The 14,210-nt window shown below is 45.6% G+C and overlaps 1 protein-coding gene across 2 annotated transcripts in view; it reads left to right on the top strand.

The window, feature by feature from the left end:
* Window positions 1–14,210, top strand: part of KAZN (kazrin, periplakin interacting protein) — a 182,065-nt gene that overhangs the window by 39,936 nt on the left and 127,919 nt on the right. For both annotated transcript variants that reach the window (XM_084495195.1, XM_084495196.1), the window contains exon 2: window positions 11,387–11,544. In XM_084495195.1, coding sequence (XP_084351321.1) covers window positions 11,387–11,544 — 158 coding nt within the window. The remainder of the gene's footprint in view (window positions 1–11,386; window positions 11,545–14,210) is intronic.

Raw genomic sequence — 14,210 nt, 5'->3', positions numbered from 1 at the left:
CTGCCACGCCAACCCCTAAGGTGTCTGCACAGAGCTTTGTCTCAGGCAGCGCCGGCTCAGCCCCAGTCAGCCTTGTACTTGAAATGGTTGCAAGATGCTGAGAAAGAGAAATGCAAGGGGAGATGCATCGTTCTGCGTTATGCTGCTATAGGTAGGGGTGAAGTCCACCTTGGAGTTTTGCTGGTGGGAGTAGAGGTGGCTTCTACACAGCTGGAAATATTTGGGAAGTTGTTTCATATTTGTACAAGTCTGAGCATACAAGGTTTTATATTAATATTGAACTCCAGCAGCCTTGGTGCTGATCTTACCCTGGCTTTATAAGAAAGAGAGTAAATAAACCCCTCGCACTGTATGATCTTAGCTCAGCCTCTGCATTTTCTAAGAACCTGCTAACTATGACACCAGAATTAGTTTGTCGGGCTGTATTATCATTTTCCTGTCTCTCTCTGTCTTTTTGGCCGTAATTAACAGGGACACTCTCTGTCAATCAAGTGCCAAAATGAAATACTTTCTCTTCATCCATCAAAATGCCTGCACCGAAGGAAATGCTTGTTCCCTCAGGCAGCTGCCGGGGGAGAGCATGGAGTGACGGGCCGGGTTATTAACAGGGTGAACCAACTTCTAATGTTCCTGTTGTTGGTTCAGCACGTCTCGGGGTCTTGGGAAGATGAAAGGCTCTCAGAAACTTTAAGACGTTTCTGCTGTCAACCTAAAGGGGTTCTTGCACAGGGAAAGAGAGACAGAGCTATAGCTGCTTGGCTTCCAAAAAAATGAGACTGCAGGATGTGCTGACTGGTTTTAGGGGATTTGAGGGTAGCTCAGCTATAGGAGCAGGTAGCACATATTGGGGTAGTGCTGTCCTCATGCATGTCTACTGAAGATCACAGGTGGTTTTGCAGACGATACCCATTTTCATTTGGTATATCAGCACTGATTGCAGCTGCAGCCCAGGCAGCAAGTTAACGTACTTTGAGGTCTCCCACCCATCAAGGGCTGGACACCCAGAATTGCTGCTGGTTCAGGAGCATTTCAGCTCCGTCCTCGAAAGCAAGTTAGATGCCAAAATGCCACTGTTACTCCAAGACTCAGGAGTCCAAGAACCGCGGGTGTGTTTGAGAATGAAATGAGGTCTGTGAGTCACTTCAGGGGTTTCAACACTTCAATCAAAACCTTTTCTGTTTACCTAATGTTCTCTGTTACTGAGGAGAGTGTTTTCATTTCTCTCCTGCTCTGCTGCTGCTCTGGGTTTACCTGCCTCACAAGCCGCCGAGGCATTGCAGTGATCTCATCTCTCCGGGTGCCTGGCTGCCATCCCAGCTCCTTGCTTGGGCTTGGCACAGGAACACAACTGGTGGAAAATCCCAGTCCTTCCAGGCACTGCCTGCAAAGTGCTGCTTCCCCAGTTCCATACTGGTGACAGTTACTCCTCTTGTCCTTTACAAAAGTTTAATTTCATTGCCTTGCCAAACAATCTTGCTGCAAAGGCTACAGACAAAAACAAGGAAAAGAGGTTAATGCAATATATGTTATCCCTGTCTCCAGGGATATTTGGTTTTCTCCTGCTTTCTGATTGCTAAAATAAATGCCACCAGTGAATGTTTACAAGCACAGTGTTTGTAATCTAGACATAAATGTGAGGGTTGATGGTGATGTCAAGGTTCAAAGCTAAATCACAGAAGCCAGAAAAGTCAAAACAAAGAAGACAGTGCCTACTCCAGTTAGAAAGTTTAGAAATATATGATTTTACCACTGGTTATTGAAATAGAAAAAATGCACTTAAAATCTTCCATGAGGCTTTATCACATGAAAAAAAGTTATGAGGTTCTCACTCCCTACTGAAAAATCCCACCAATTGCAGAAGAGGTAAAAACACCTTAACAGAAGCATCTAGAAAACCCAATAAACAAAAAATAATGAGTCCAAATGGGAGTAGCATTTGAATACTATGTAATTAGTATTGAATGCTCTGCTTGTTCTTTTTTTTTTTTTTTTTCCTGGAAATGTCATAATTTTGACAAATGATTATGCTCACATAGAATGAAAACATCACTGAAAAGAAAGTGTGCACGAAATTCTGTTAAAGTGCTATTCTGAACACGATCTGGGGATGTGCTTAGACATCATTGAGACTTGTTTGTTTTCTAAGTAAAAGCTCACAATGGATATGCCTTTCAAAATTTTCAATACCTTTATTTTGGCTGTGAGCAGGAGCTTCTTACATAAAGCAAGACTTGCATCATTGTTCTTCTTGCGAGGGAGCGTAGCAAGAATAGTTTGCTGTAGGTTGTGTTTCCCATTTATCTTAGAGATGAAGAAATCCCATTTTCTGGAAAGTTAAGCCTGTCACTTCCAACTGCTTGGAGTAAAGCTAGGTGCACTGTTATGCTGGAAAAGTTGAGACATTAAAGATTTTGTAGGACTGCAGCTTGTGTTACTTGTTCTCGCTGTATGGAAATCCACTCGAGCTGAGTTTGAAGCTGTGCATACAGACATAGTTGATCACAGGATAATATTCTTTACAGAGGATACTCTCTTGCTACGTTTTATAGACATAGTTAAGAGAAAGAATAAGTTTAAATACCAGTCTGAAAAATCTGCTTTGTTTTAGGAGGAGTTTATTCAGGTCTGTGCCCATGAAAATAAATGGCACTGAAGAAGTGTCTTGAATGTGAAGCTTTTGCTCCAAAGATACAATTGTGACAGGACTATTAAGTACTGAATATAGTCTCATTTTAACTCTGATTGTATGAATATATTTCTAGATGCTTATTTTTATTCCACATAAATACGTTTGGTGTTACTGGCCGTAGTGGATTGATGGCTCCCAGTTAGAATTAGGCGGTAGTTGACCACAGTAATGTCAAAATAACATAAATTACAAATAAGCCCAAACATCTGTGGCATGGTACATCCACAGATGACATTCTGACATGAATTGAGTGTTTTAAACATAGAAAAAAAAAAAGGCCTGGATTTCTCAGTCTGTAAAACAAGGTAATAGTGCTTGTGTGCTTCATGGAGTACGGGTCTGGAATGCAAAGGGAATGCTGTAGGAAACACTGAGCAGGGCAGGAATTGATGGTGGGTGGCTCTGCTGGCAGCATCAGTGCAGATGCAGCATCTGGTGTGATCCTCGGTGTCACCTTTATCTGCAGGGGAACCAGAGCCCCCTCCCAGGCTCGCTGAGACAGCTGTTTTTGTGTGAGCGCCTGATAAAACTTGACCATCTGATTTACTGTACTCAGCTTGTACTGTGCGCTTCCAGTGGTTGAATTTTAGCGTTTTAGAATGCTGTACAAATGAATTTTAGCTTTTTATAATGCTATGCCAGTAAATTTTAGCTTTTTATAATGCTATGCTAGTATAGGTTTTTTTTTTTTTTTTTAGGGTAGAATTGCTAAACCCAGCATTTTGCTAGTGTCACTTCTTAAGGTTTTCAGCAGCTCAAGAAGTCTTCCAAGGAAAGTTAAATACTTACTTTAACAGTATCCTCCATCCCTTTTTTCATCTACGAACAGGGAACACAGACACTTTCAAAGAGAGATTTGCAGGTTGCCAAGTTTCATGACTTTATCGCAAGCGTCATAATCATTGCTATTTTTCACATGCAGCAAATACATATTTTTTTAAATTATATTTTAAGTTTCTAACCATCAGGTTAAGAGAAGTGAAATCTTAAGAGCTAAAGGAGAATCTCAGAAGCATCAGCAAAAATACCCAGTTTGGCTGTTTATTTTTTATATCTTGTGATTTTTTAAGGCAGTCTCAGGACTTCTGGTGACCTTCTCTGATTATTGCAACCCCAGTAGATTGGCAAGACGATATTCATTAGTCTCTCAACACTCACAAGGGCACTGCTTCACACACTTCCAGATGTTCGGTGGGAAACAAATCCAGCTCAGTTGTCTTCTAACAATTTCATTTTATTCAAAACCCAGAAAAGCCCTGCGATTTATTAAATTCCCTTCAGGAAGTGTTTTCTTCCACCTTTGACACCGAGGAGATGGAGCATCCTGTTTACGCCAGGAGCTGCTTGTTAAACCAGAACAATTCATAACTCGCAGTTGAACGGTAGGGAAAAGCCCCGCGAGTCCCTCACCCGCGGTGGCATCTCGTGTTTGCGTTTTGTGATGTTTGTGTGCTCCAGTCCTTGTATTTACGGATGGGAGGGGAGCACTGAGGTTTAGGTGACCTATCCAAGACGGTGGAGTCAGTTTTGGGCACAGTGGCTGCTGTAGGCTCTGCAGAGCCCGGCACCACCATCCCTCTTGCAAGCACAGCTGGGCCTCGCTCCTCTCAAGTCAATTCGGAGCAGCTGGGTGTCTGGCCCGTGCTGCCGTTGTGTTGGCGTGCAGCATTTTTGTCGGCCGCTTCCTTTTTGTCTAAATAAAGTAGCTATTGTTTAGGAAATATAATAGCTGCACAATTAGCTAAAGAGATGACAAGGAAATGGTTACCCGGCAGAAACACGAGAGCAGCAGCTCTGAAGCCGGGTGCCACCGCGTCGTCCGGCTTTGGAAAGGGCTTTTTGGTTCTAGGTGAATTGGAAGTGAGTTTCTCCTGCAGGAGTTAGATTTACCAGTTTGGCATCGTGCCTGCTGCGTTTCTCCGAGCCTGACAATGTTCCTGGCGTGGCAGCTTGCAGCTCTCTGGGGAGTTAAGCATCTCAAATATTTCTGAGAACAACAATAGGCAGGCTGACAAAGTTTGGTGGGGTCCAAATTTGCTGGAGGAGCCGTGGGCTCCTTCTGTTCAAAGCACCGCAGGAGCAGCAGGACCCCTCACCGGCTGCTTTGTTCCCTGCTCTCCCTGTCATAAGCATAAACACAGCAGAGGAATTTATCTTCATTTTGGGTCTTTCTTTCGGAGTGAGCGGCAGTGTGTTATTTATTAGTGTAGCTAATAGAGCTTGGGGAGGGAAAGGCAAGTTTTCAGGCATGGGAGCACTTCTTCAGCTCTCCGATACTCTCATAGCTCTGGCAAGACTGTTGCCAGAATAGAAATTTATTGCTGATTTTCTACGTGACCCCAGGCAGTATTTTAGCTAGAGTAAACACCAAGTTTTTTAATTTTTAAAAATTTAGCCAAACTCTACTGAGCTTCACCTCACTCTTCTGGGGCGTTAGCCCTGATTTAGAGAGAAAGAAACTGAGGCAAAGCGCAGTGCTTTCCAGAGGGCTGATAAAAAAGCAGAAAGCCACAGCAAAATGCAAGAGCTTTTATCTCCCTGTTCAGTGCAGACCTATTGTGGATACAAAATCTCTGGAGTTTTTGAGCATCAGATGGAAATCACATCTACCTGGTGCTCAGAAAGGATGTTTGGAAGATTTTTAAAGCAAACAACTGCATAAATTGTGACTTCGGTGGGAGCACTCTTTAGTTCCATGAGGTGTTTGTGCGATATGTTCAGGACTCGGACAGAAGCCATTTCTCTCACAATGATTCTTCATTTTTGTGGCTGTTGTCATTCAGACAGCACCAGGAGCAGGCAGGTTCCGATCCAGTGTCTAATACAGGAAGATTTGGACCTGTGGTGGTTATATCACCACTACATAACCACCCTCACTACGTAACCACCCTCACCCTCTTCTCCGAAACCCCCAGGCTCTCTGTCTTCTAGCAGAGGACAATTTCTGTTCTGTGCTGGGAGCCTGAGCTGCCGCTCTAGCTGGGAGCCAAGTGTCCATGTGTCAGCGTGTCCATGCAGATGGGCACGGATTAAGGAAAGGTCAATTTCCGAATGTGCCCAAGCTTCTACATCTGGCCTTTTGTTCTCTAAGGGGAACATGGACATCTGTCCTTGAAACGTGGCTCCAAAATTCTCATCCTTTTTCTGCTTTGTACTAGGATATATGCTTTTCAACGCAGGGGCAGTGTCATGAGAAATTTCATAAATCTGATTCCAGATCGCTGGATTCAGAATATACCTGCGTATTTATGGACAGTTTAAAACTGACATTTTAATGGAAATAGTTAAAAATCCAACTTTGAAAGAAGCTCCCACAACATTAAAACAACAACAAGCAAAGCCCCAAGGTCTGAATAAAACACTTCGATTCTTAAAGAGCTGTCGCAACCCCACAAAGCTCCACTTCTTGATGTCATTTTTCATTTCCAAAAAGGTCAGATTGGTAAGGAGAAACTAATAAGCTGAAAAAAATGACCAGCTTCATTTCTGGGCATGTTTTCCTCAGGAGCTGCAGGGCCATTTATTGGTCTGATGGCTTTCTTCTGCATCTGGGAAGCTGTGAATGCAGCTCTTTGCCAGTTACATAGAAAATATTTACAGCCCAGAGAGGCCAGCTCATTAGTAATTACTGTAATGAGTTCTTCACAGTGTTTCTCTGAAAGGTGATTGAGCCCCTAATGTAGACACCAGATATTTTTTCTTCAGTTAATGGGGTGGTAAATTATTCCTGCGAGGGGGCTCATTGAATGCCTCCTTTGCAACAAGTTAAAGACTACAATGGAGAGAAAAATCTGTAGGACTCTTCATACCAGCTCCAGGAGAAAATATTTATGGAGCGTTTCAGAGCTGGGTCTTCCTGACGATTCTGCACACAGCAAGAGCGAAAGGTTGGGTCGTGTAAATAGCGATATCGCAAGCAAATGGCTGGAGCAGATGCTGCAAAGCGTGTTTTCCAGCTGTCAAGGTGCATGGCAGCTCGGGGAGAGGAGAACGGGCTCGGTTTGCTCAGATGCTGCCTTGGGATCGTGATGGCCGTGGGATTTGCAGGTCAGCTTCTCATCGCACTGAGTGCGAGGTGTGCTACCAGTGCCTTACTGGTGCTGGCAGGGGGAACACTTGTCTTGAGCTTCGCTTTCATGAAAGCAGATTTCTTCTACTAGCAGATCAATAAATTCATTGATGTGTCCAAGTGCAATTAGCAAATGCTACATGGGAATGCTTCCTAATCAGAATCGTTTACCAGGCAAAACCAAAATGTTGCACATCTTGCACGTTGGGTTTTTTTTGGATCCAGCAAAAGACCCATTAACCAACCTCAGAAACATATATAAGGCCAGGCATCAGTTACAGCCGAGCTCTGTAAAGATCTTTTCATACACTGTACGCAGCTGGCACGCTGCCACGTGCCATAACCCCAACGTGCCTTCAGGGTCGGCACCTACACCTGCAGGGCTCTGGGGTGGTCCCAGGCCAGGGGCTGCAGCTTTCACAAGAAGGGTCCCAGTTTCTCCTCAGAGCTGTGCAGAGGGATGCAGTCCTTGCTGAGGCCCTGAGAGAAGGTTTGGGAGCCGGCTGGGATTCCTCATATGGCTTTGATGAGAAGCAGGTGTATCTGGAGAAAATCTTTGTGGTGAGCGGGGTCGTTCTTCTTGGTGCTCAAATCACAGAGAAAGTTGGTCTTTGACCGTAAAAAAAAAATAAAAAATTAAGAGGCTGACCAAATCAGTTTTACCTTCCTTTCCAAAGGAGGTATCAGCTGAGATGGGTCCTGTGGGATGAGGAGGCTCCCACCTGAGCACGGTTTTGCTTCGGGGGACCTGAGCCTTGTGGACATCTGTGGGCGACCGGCGTGGCGGTGTGGGTAGAGTCGGGAGGGTGGCAAAGGAAAGGCCCAAAGCGCCTGGAATATTTCTTCCTCTCCGCAAACCCAGCCCCGTAGCTGTTACTCGAGAAGCTGTTTTGTAATATTGGGCCATAATGAATTGCACAATTTGCCCACACACATCAGTGCCTTTCGCTGGGTAGTCAGAAACCCTCATTAGAGGCAGGCTTTCCCTGGCAGCCCACACATTAAAGACTTCTCTGTGCTCGGTGGGACAGATTTTCAAAGGATCGGTGCACTCCGTGTGCCTTTTGCCTTTTCCCTCAGAGGGAGCACGTCTCCAGCCGCGGTGACAAGTGCTGACTGCTTGCAGAAAAGTCTGGCTTGAACATCTTCCTGAGTTTTTTTGCTGCAGAGTCAGGTGAAGAGCCCAGGGATCCTTACTCCGTGTCCCTTGTTAAAATTATTACCGTGTGTGTCGTCTTTCATTTAGTCAGTCCCGCTAGCGAGAATTAATTTTAGACTTTGCTGGCTTTTGTCCGTAGATCTCAGGTTATATCATCTACAGTTTATTTTACACTCATCTGGGCAGTAGCTGGAGAGTGTAAAATGGGATCTCCTGGAACAACTTAATTGCTTCAGCCTCTTCTCGAAGCAGCTGTTGGCGTGAATGTGCGTGGATACCTAGACACGTGTGCGTGTTTTTTCCCTCATCTCTGACAAAAAGCAATAAAGAATTTATTTTCTCCCCTTTACATCCTTTGGGGATTTGTGACCTAAAGTGTCCTGCAAAAAAAAACAGCAGAGCATTGATGACCCGCTCTGGCTTCTGGGGGTGGCAAATGGTCCTTGCCTAAAAACCCGTGCCGCACAGTGCCTTGGATGGCAGAGGCCACAAAAAGCAGCCCCCCCGAAATATGTCATCTTCTCTTATCTCGTAGGTGATGTCGAAGCAGTAACGGAGAGTTGTTACGGTTTCTTCACCTCTTGAAATTGGTCCTCACAGCGAGGAAACATCAAAATTGGAGTGGGAGAAGCTGGGAAGCTGATGGGGCTTTGATAGCTGTAAATTTACTTGGCTGCTTGTCTCGCTCATGGCGTTACTGATGTATTATCAACCTGAAGCCACGAGGACTGATATGGGGAGGGAAAACAGTGATTTTTTTTTTTTTAAAGGCATCAAGAAGTACCTTTGAAACTGAGCAGAACATACCCATGCTTGTACTTAGGTCCATAGTCAGATTTTTTTTAAATTTTGTGTTATGTATTTGCAAAGAAATTGCCAGGTTTGGGGAAGTGGTGCTCAGCAGAAATAGTTACTGCATCGAGAGGGATGCGAAGTCTGCCTCGTTAGCCTTCTTGCTTAGATTGTGTGTACGAGGCAGGGAGTTCCTCTTGATTTGAATGAGGAGCATCAAATATCTCTGCCTATGTGATAGGGATCATGGGAGGCTGTGACACAGGACTCCCAGAACACGTGTCGGAAGTTGACATTTATTTATATTGTTTTGGTTTTGCTTTGGTAGCCGGAGGTTCAGAAACTCCTGTTTTACTTCCCCAAAGAAGCCTCAGACTGCTTTGTTTTCAGATAGTCTTCCATTGTCTGCGTGTTTTGGTAAGCAAAGTTTAAACATAGCACACAGGCAGATGCTTATAAAATCAGCCCAAGTCAACATGTCAGAATCAGCACAAGTCACTGTTTTTTCTGCATTCATTCTGGGAAATATTTCTTCTGGTATCTGTGGCATCTCTCTAGACTTGGAGAATTGCCAGTGAGAGCAGCATTTGCCCCCCAGGCAAATGGAGCTCAATGCGCCCCAGGCTGCACAAACAGCACTGAACTTCCCAAAGCGTAAAAGGGAAGATAACGGGGATCATGGAGCTGTCGCTTCAGACAAGGAGGTTAAAATAACTTTAGATAAAACAATCTGTCCTCAGGAGGCCAGGAGGGATGGGACGGGCTCAATGCTCGTGCATTGGTGCTGGGACGACGGCTTTTGGGACTCGGTGTCTGGCAGAGCTGGGGGACTGCCTAAGAGTGCTGGGGATAAACCCCAATAATAATCTAAATTATTATTTAGCGAAGGAAAATGTACATTTTTGCTCAAAGGCCATCTGATTTTTGGTAAAACAGCAGTTTTGGAAAGTTGTACGGCACTGGAGCAATCCTTGTGTGCACGTGAATAGAGGAATGCTGCACCCTGATGTTCTCCCTCTCAAGAAATAAAACTTCTCTAAGAAGGCTAAAGCTCCGTGTGGCTTTTATTTCCCTACTTCCATTTTTGTTGGAGGAAAAAAAAAATCACACCAGCACCCTTTGGTGGTATGAATCCTGCCCGATGTGCAGAGGTTTGTAGCATTTGTGCTGGCAAACCCTCATTTCTAGCAGTATGGACAGAGCACAGCAGTTGTCCTTGGGAAGGAGAAAACACTGGCTGAGTACAGACAGTGTACACGGGGAATTTCCAGGGGATTTTAAATGAAAATAGTGTCCTGGGTTTTGGTGCAGAACTTGTGCCTTGTGGAAGGAGACCAGGAACCGAAGGGCAGCACGCAGACCTCACTGGACACGCTGCAAGCCCTTGTTGCAGTTCCCTTTGCTTTAATCTCAGGGCAGCAAAGCAAGAAAAATGTTCTTGTTGTGCAGGAGGAAGATGTTGTTTTGGGGCGTTCAGTCCTTCCAAAGCAAACGCTGTTGGTGAGGATGGTTCTGTGCCTTCACCCCTGCATTGTGCAGATGTACCCGCTCTGTTATGGACCCTCTGGGCAAGCTTTGCTCCTGAATAGGTTTCTGGCCAATCCTTGCTACTCTGAATTTCATGGTAAGATCTTCCTTGGACAGAACTAGGTTGAATGCATTCCAGTTGCCTGCTGTTCCTGAAACCAGTCTGTCAGGGAGTCCTAAATAACGCCCTGCCTTATGCAGAAGCAGCTGGAGCAGAGCAGGGTCTGCAATCCAAGGCACGGCTCAGCTCGCTGGCAGCCACAAGCTTATCGAGGGCTTTTGCTGCGCGAGACACCGGCAGAAAGAAAATACTCTGAAGAGTTACTTGAGCCTCATTTGTTTAATGAGCCTCCAGTAAAGATGAAAGCTCCCCACTTGCGATGGTTTGAAAGCAGGTTGCGTCACGGACTTTTCAAATGGGCAGAAATGCAAAGGTTTGCATTGTGCAGAGATAAATTTTGTCATTAGTTCGTGTCGTTAGAGCCCGTATAAATTGCAGCATCATAAAAGGCATAAAATTGCTGGGGGACTTGTGTGGAACATGGCGATTCTGATTTCTGATGTGCTGCCACACGACTGGGGGCAGAATCCCATACAGGATACCTGGGGTTTGACCCTGGGAGGGAGAATTTTAAAGATTAACAGGGTTTCAAGCACTGATAATCACGCAGAGATAAAATAAATGCTATTGTAGTTGATAGTCTTACTCTGTGGTACCCTGACTAATAAATAAAAAGCCACTTTTACCTGGTTGTGCCTTTTGTGTGGTCTGAAGATCTGGGACCCAGCACATGCAGGGAGCAGGTCTCTGAGCTGGGAGCCAGGAGACTAATTTTTTTGTATTTTTATTCTAGCAGTGACCTGCTACCTGACCTTGAGCAATTTGCTTTCTTCATGGCTATGCAATGCTGCTCTTTAGATTTGCCAGATCTTAGGGGAGAAAGCTTACAGGCTTGTTTCGTAACAGAAGCTTCAGCTGGGGTTTTGTGAACACTAATATCAGATGAATTTATGAAGAGTAATATTTGCAGCTAACGCTTCCATGTCAACGTATTTAAGTGCATCTTGTTCCCATCCTTATCTCAAAGAGAGAAAATGGCCTGGGCTGCCCCAGCATTTTTCATCCCCTTTCTGCTCTCTGTCTCCCCAGCTGTGGAGTCACTGCACTCCTTGAACGACCAGATCTCCCATTTCATCGTGAACAAGTCAAAAACACTGGACGAAGACGAAGATGCCTTTCTGCCCAGCGAGAAGGAATCTCTGAAAAGTGCCATGATGCTGATGAGGCACCTCTTAATGGACGCACAGGTACGAAATCAATGCACCACCACCTGGTACAACAACAGAGGTGCTTTTCTCAGACCCAGAGGCAGCAGTTCCTTTGTAGGGATGGTTTTAGCAGAGCAAAGCAGTCCCTGAGACGTGTTTAAAACAGACTTGGGCTTCCAGAACACACAGCTGCAGCAAGGCCATCTCAGTGCAGGGAGCAACTTTTGATGGGCTAGTGTTAAATTTAGGGCTGGAGATTGATATACCTGTGGATGGGAATCCAGTGTCAGCCCAAGCAGAAGAAAATCGTTTTGCCACTACGCATCTGTGCTGATGCCACTTTTAGACGTGCCAGACACGCAGCTGAGCTGTCGGTTTAGCCCAGCTCCAAAATGTCAGTTAAAAGTCAGGAAATCTTGCGCAGGTGTTGCTTCGTGTCTTTGCTGCTTCTACACAAAATCTCTCCCTCTGTAGGTTTATTATGTTGGAGTGTTTCCTTCAACCTATAAAAAAAGACCCTCTGAAATATTTATTTTATATATATTTATTTTTTTATACTGCCCTGTAGTCTTTATTTGCAAAGCCTAGATGGAAAATGGCAGCTGGTGGGGGAGGCAGGGTGGCCAGCCCTCCAGCAGGGCTCATGCTGCCCTCGCACTCACAGCTCTCCAGGGTCAAGAGCTCCACTCCTGGGCCCCTTTCATGGGGGATTTTTCTTGTTCTGCATATTGCAGCTTGTGCCCATCACCTCTCATGAGAAGCCTAACAAGAAAATAAAAGCAGAGGAGATTATTGCTGGAAGGATTAGCTGTGCTGTGTGCACAATAATCTTACCCAGGGTTTTTCCTGATCACTATCCCATGCCAACCCCAGTTTGCCCTTGTAGTTACCAGCCCGGTTTGGTGCTGATGGCATCAGCACAATTAGCCACACCTCTGCTAACCAGATGGTCCCCAGGGCTCAGTTTTCTGCGACTCACTGCCAGCTCTTTGCAAGTACCTAAATGGGAAATGCAAACAGAGAAAACCACACATTTTCATGTTTTATTCCCATATTCTCCCAGGTGGAGCCTGGTGGTTATCTTACCCGTCTCTCTCACTTTCAAGGGCCTTTGGTCCTAATTACTTTAGCTAATAGGGCTTTTGTTGCATGCAAGAAGTAAGCTGGGAATCCCTGGTGTTAGTGACTTGTAGTTTAGTTTTGGGTATTCTTTCCTGTGAAGTGAGGAAAATGAAGGGTTAAACTGTGCATTTGGATTTGCACACGCAGCCTGTGCTGCAGGTGGGAATACCTTTGGAGAGTCAGGCGTGAGAGCAGGCAGATGCTGACAGGCGTCTGCATGCTGCAGATGAAATAAATATGGGGCAAAAAGTGCCTATGGAAGAATTCCTTATGCAGGAATTATTTTTTTAGCTCCTGAGAAGTGCTTTAGTGCTTGTTAGCTGTCCTAAATGCATACAAAGCACCGCCTGGGTGACTGGTGAAGGAAATGCCAACAGCAGTGGGAAGTGCCATGGCATCCCCGTGGGGCACCTGGGTCTGCTCTGAGGCAGGACTGAGCCTTGTTGGGGCTGGGATTTTGGAGCTGGAAGGACGACAAGGTGGGCAGTAGCAACAATGAGCAAGAGGATGGAACTGAACAGGTGACAAATGAACAGATGACAACATCAGATACCAAAAAAAACAATGAAATAAATCTCTTGGGGAACAGAAGGAACACAAGGCTGGCAGCAAGCTGCCCAAAGAGGAGCATCACACAGGGCTGTGCATGGAGAGCATATGCTCGTCGCCCTGGGGCTCTAAGTACAAAGGGGGAAAAACTGTCACCAGCACAGTTGTTTCCTTCCATTTTCCCATTATCCCAGCCCACGAGGATGGGCATTAAACCAGGCTGGGCGAGGCTCTGCACAAAGATAAGCTGCAATCCAGGGTTTGGCCCTTCTGCTTCCTCTCCAGCTCTCCCTTGGCATGGGCCTGGTTCTGGCTGGCAGGTGGTTTGGGGAGAGAACATCCAGCTGAATTTTGGGGTAGGAATTAGCTGGATCGCTAACCCAGCAGAATCGGCTGATGCAGGGGGTGGTGGTTAACGGGCAGTCCTCACTTCTGTGGTGCTGATTTTAAAACACACCCTTGGGGGTGACTGCCTCAAAGTGCTGTGTTTCTGATGTGGAGAGAGATTGTATAAATCTTGTAACTCCAAACACCAGCAGCCCAGGAGTCCACCAAGGGTCTAGTTTTGCTCTTGGGTAGGTGTTTTTTTTTTTTTTTAAAGTGAATCACAAAACTGATCAGTGGCCAGTGGTCTTCCACTTTGGACAAATGCTCAGAGTAATTTTCGGTGGGGCTGTGCTGTGGGCTGTGTGCATCCATCCGTGATGACGAGGAGACAAAGCTCCCCAGTGGGGAGCAGAGAAGCCACAGCAGAGCCATGGGCAGTTTGCTCAAGGATTCACAGCTGTGTGATCTCAGAGCCAGAATTTGGGCTCCCTTCTGCTGAGTGTCAGCCCAGTCCCCTCATTAGAGCATATTTATTTCTGTGATGGACTCTCGGAAGAACTGTCTTCCCTGTCTGACTTGTCACTTGGAGGTCACTTGTTGGCAAAGGCAGAACAGAGAAACAGCCCCTACAGAAAGCCATCTCCTCCTATATGCAGCGGGGCATCCTCACGTGGAGATCTGGCACTGCCTTAAACGTTTTGCATCGA

This window comes from Aythya ferina (assembly GCF_964211825.1).
Source record: "Aythya ferina genome assembly, chromosome: 21".
NCBI lineage: Eukaryota > Metazoa > Chordata > Aves > Anseriformes > Anatidae > Aythya > Aythya ferina.
This window is presented reverse-complemented; position numbering and strand designations above follow the sequence as displayed.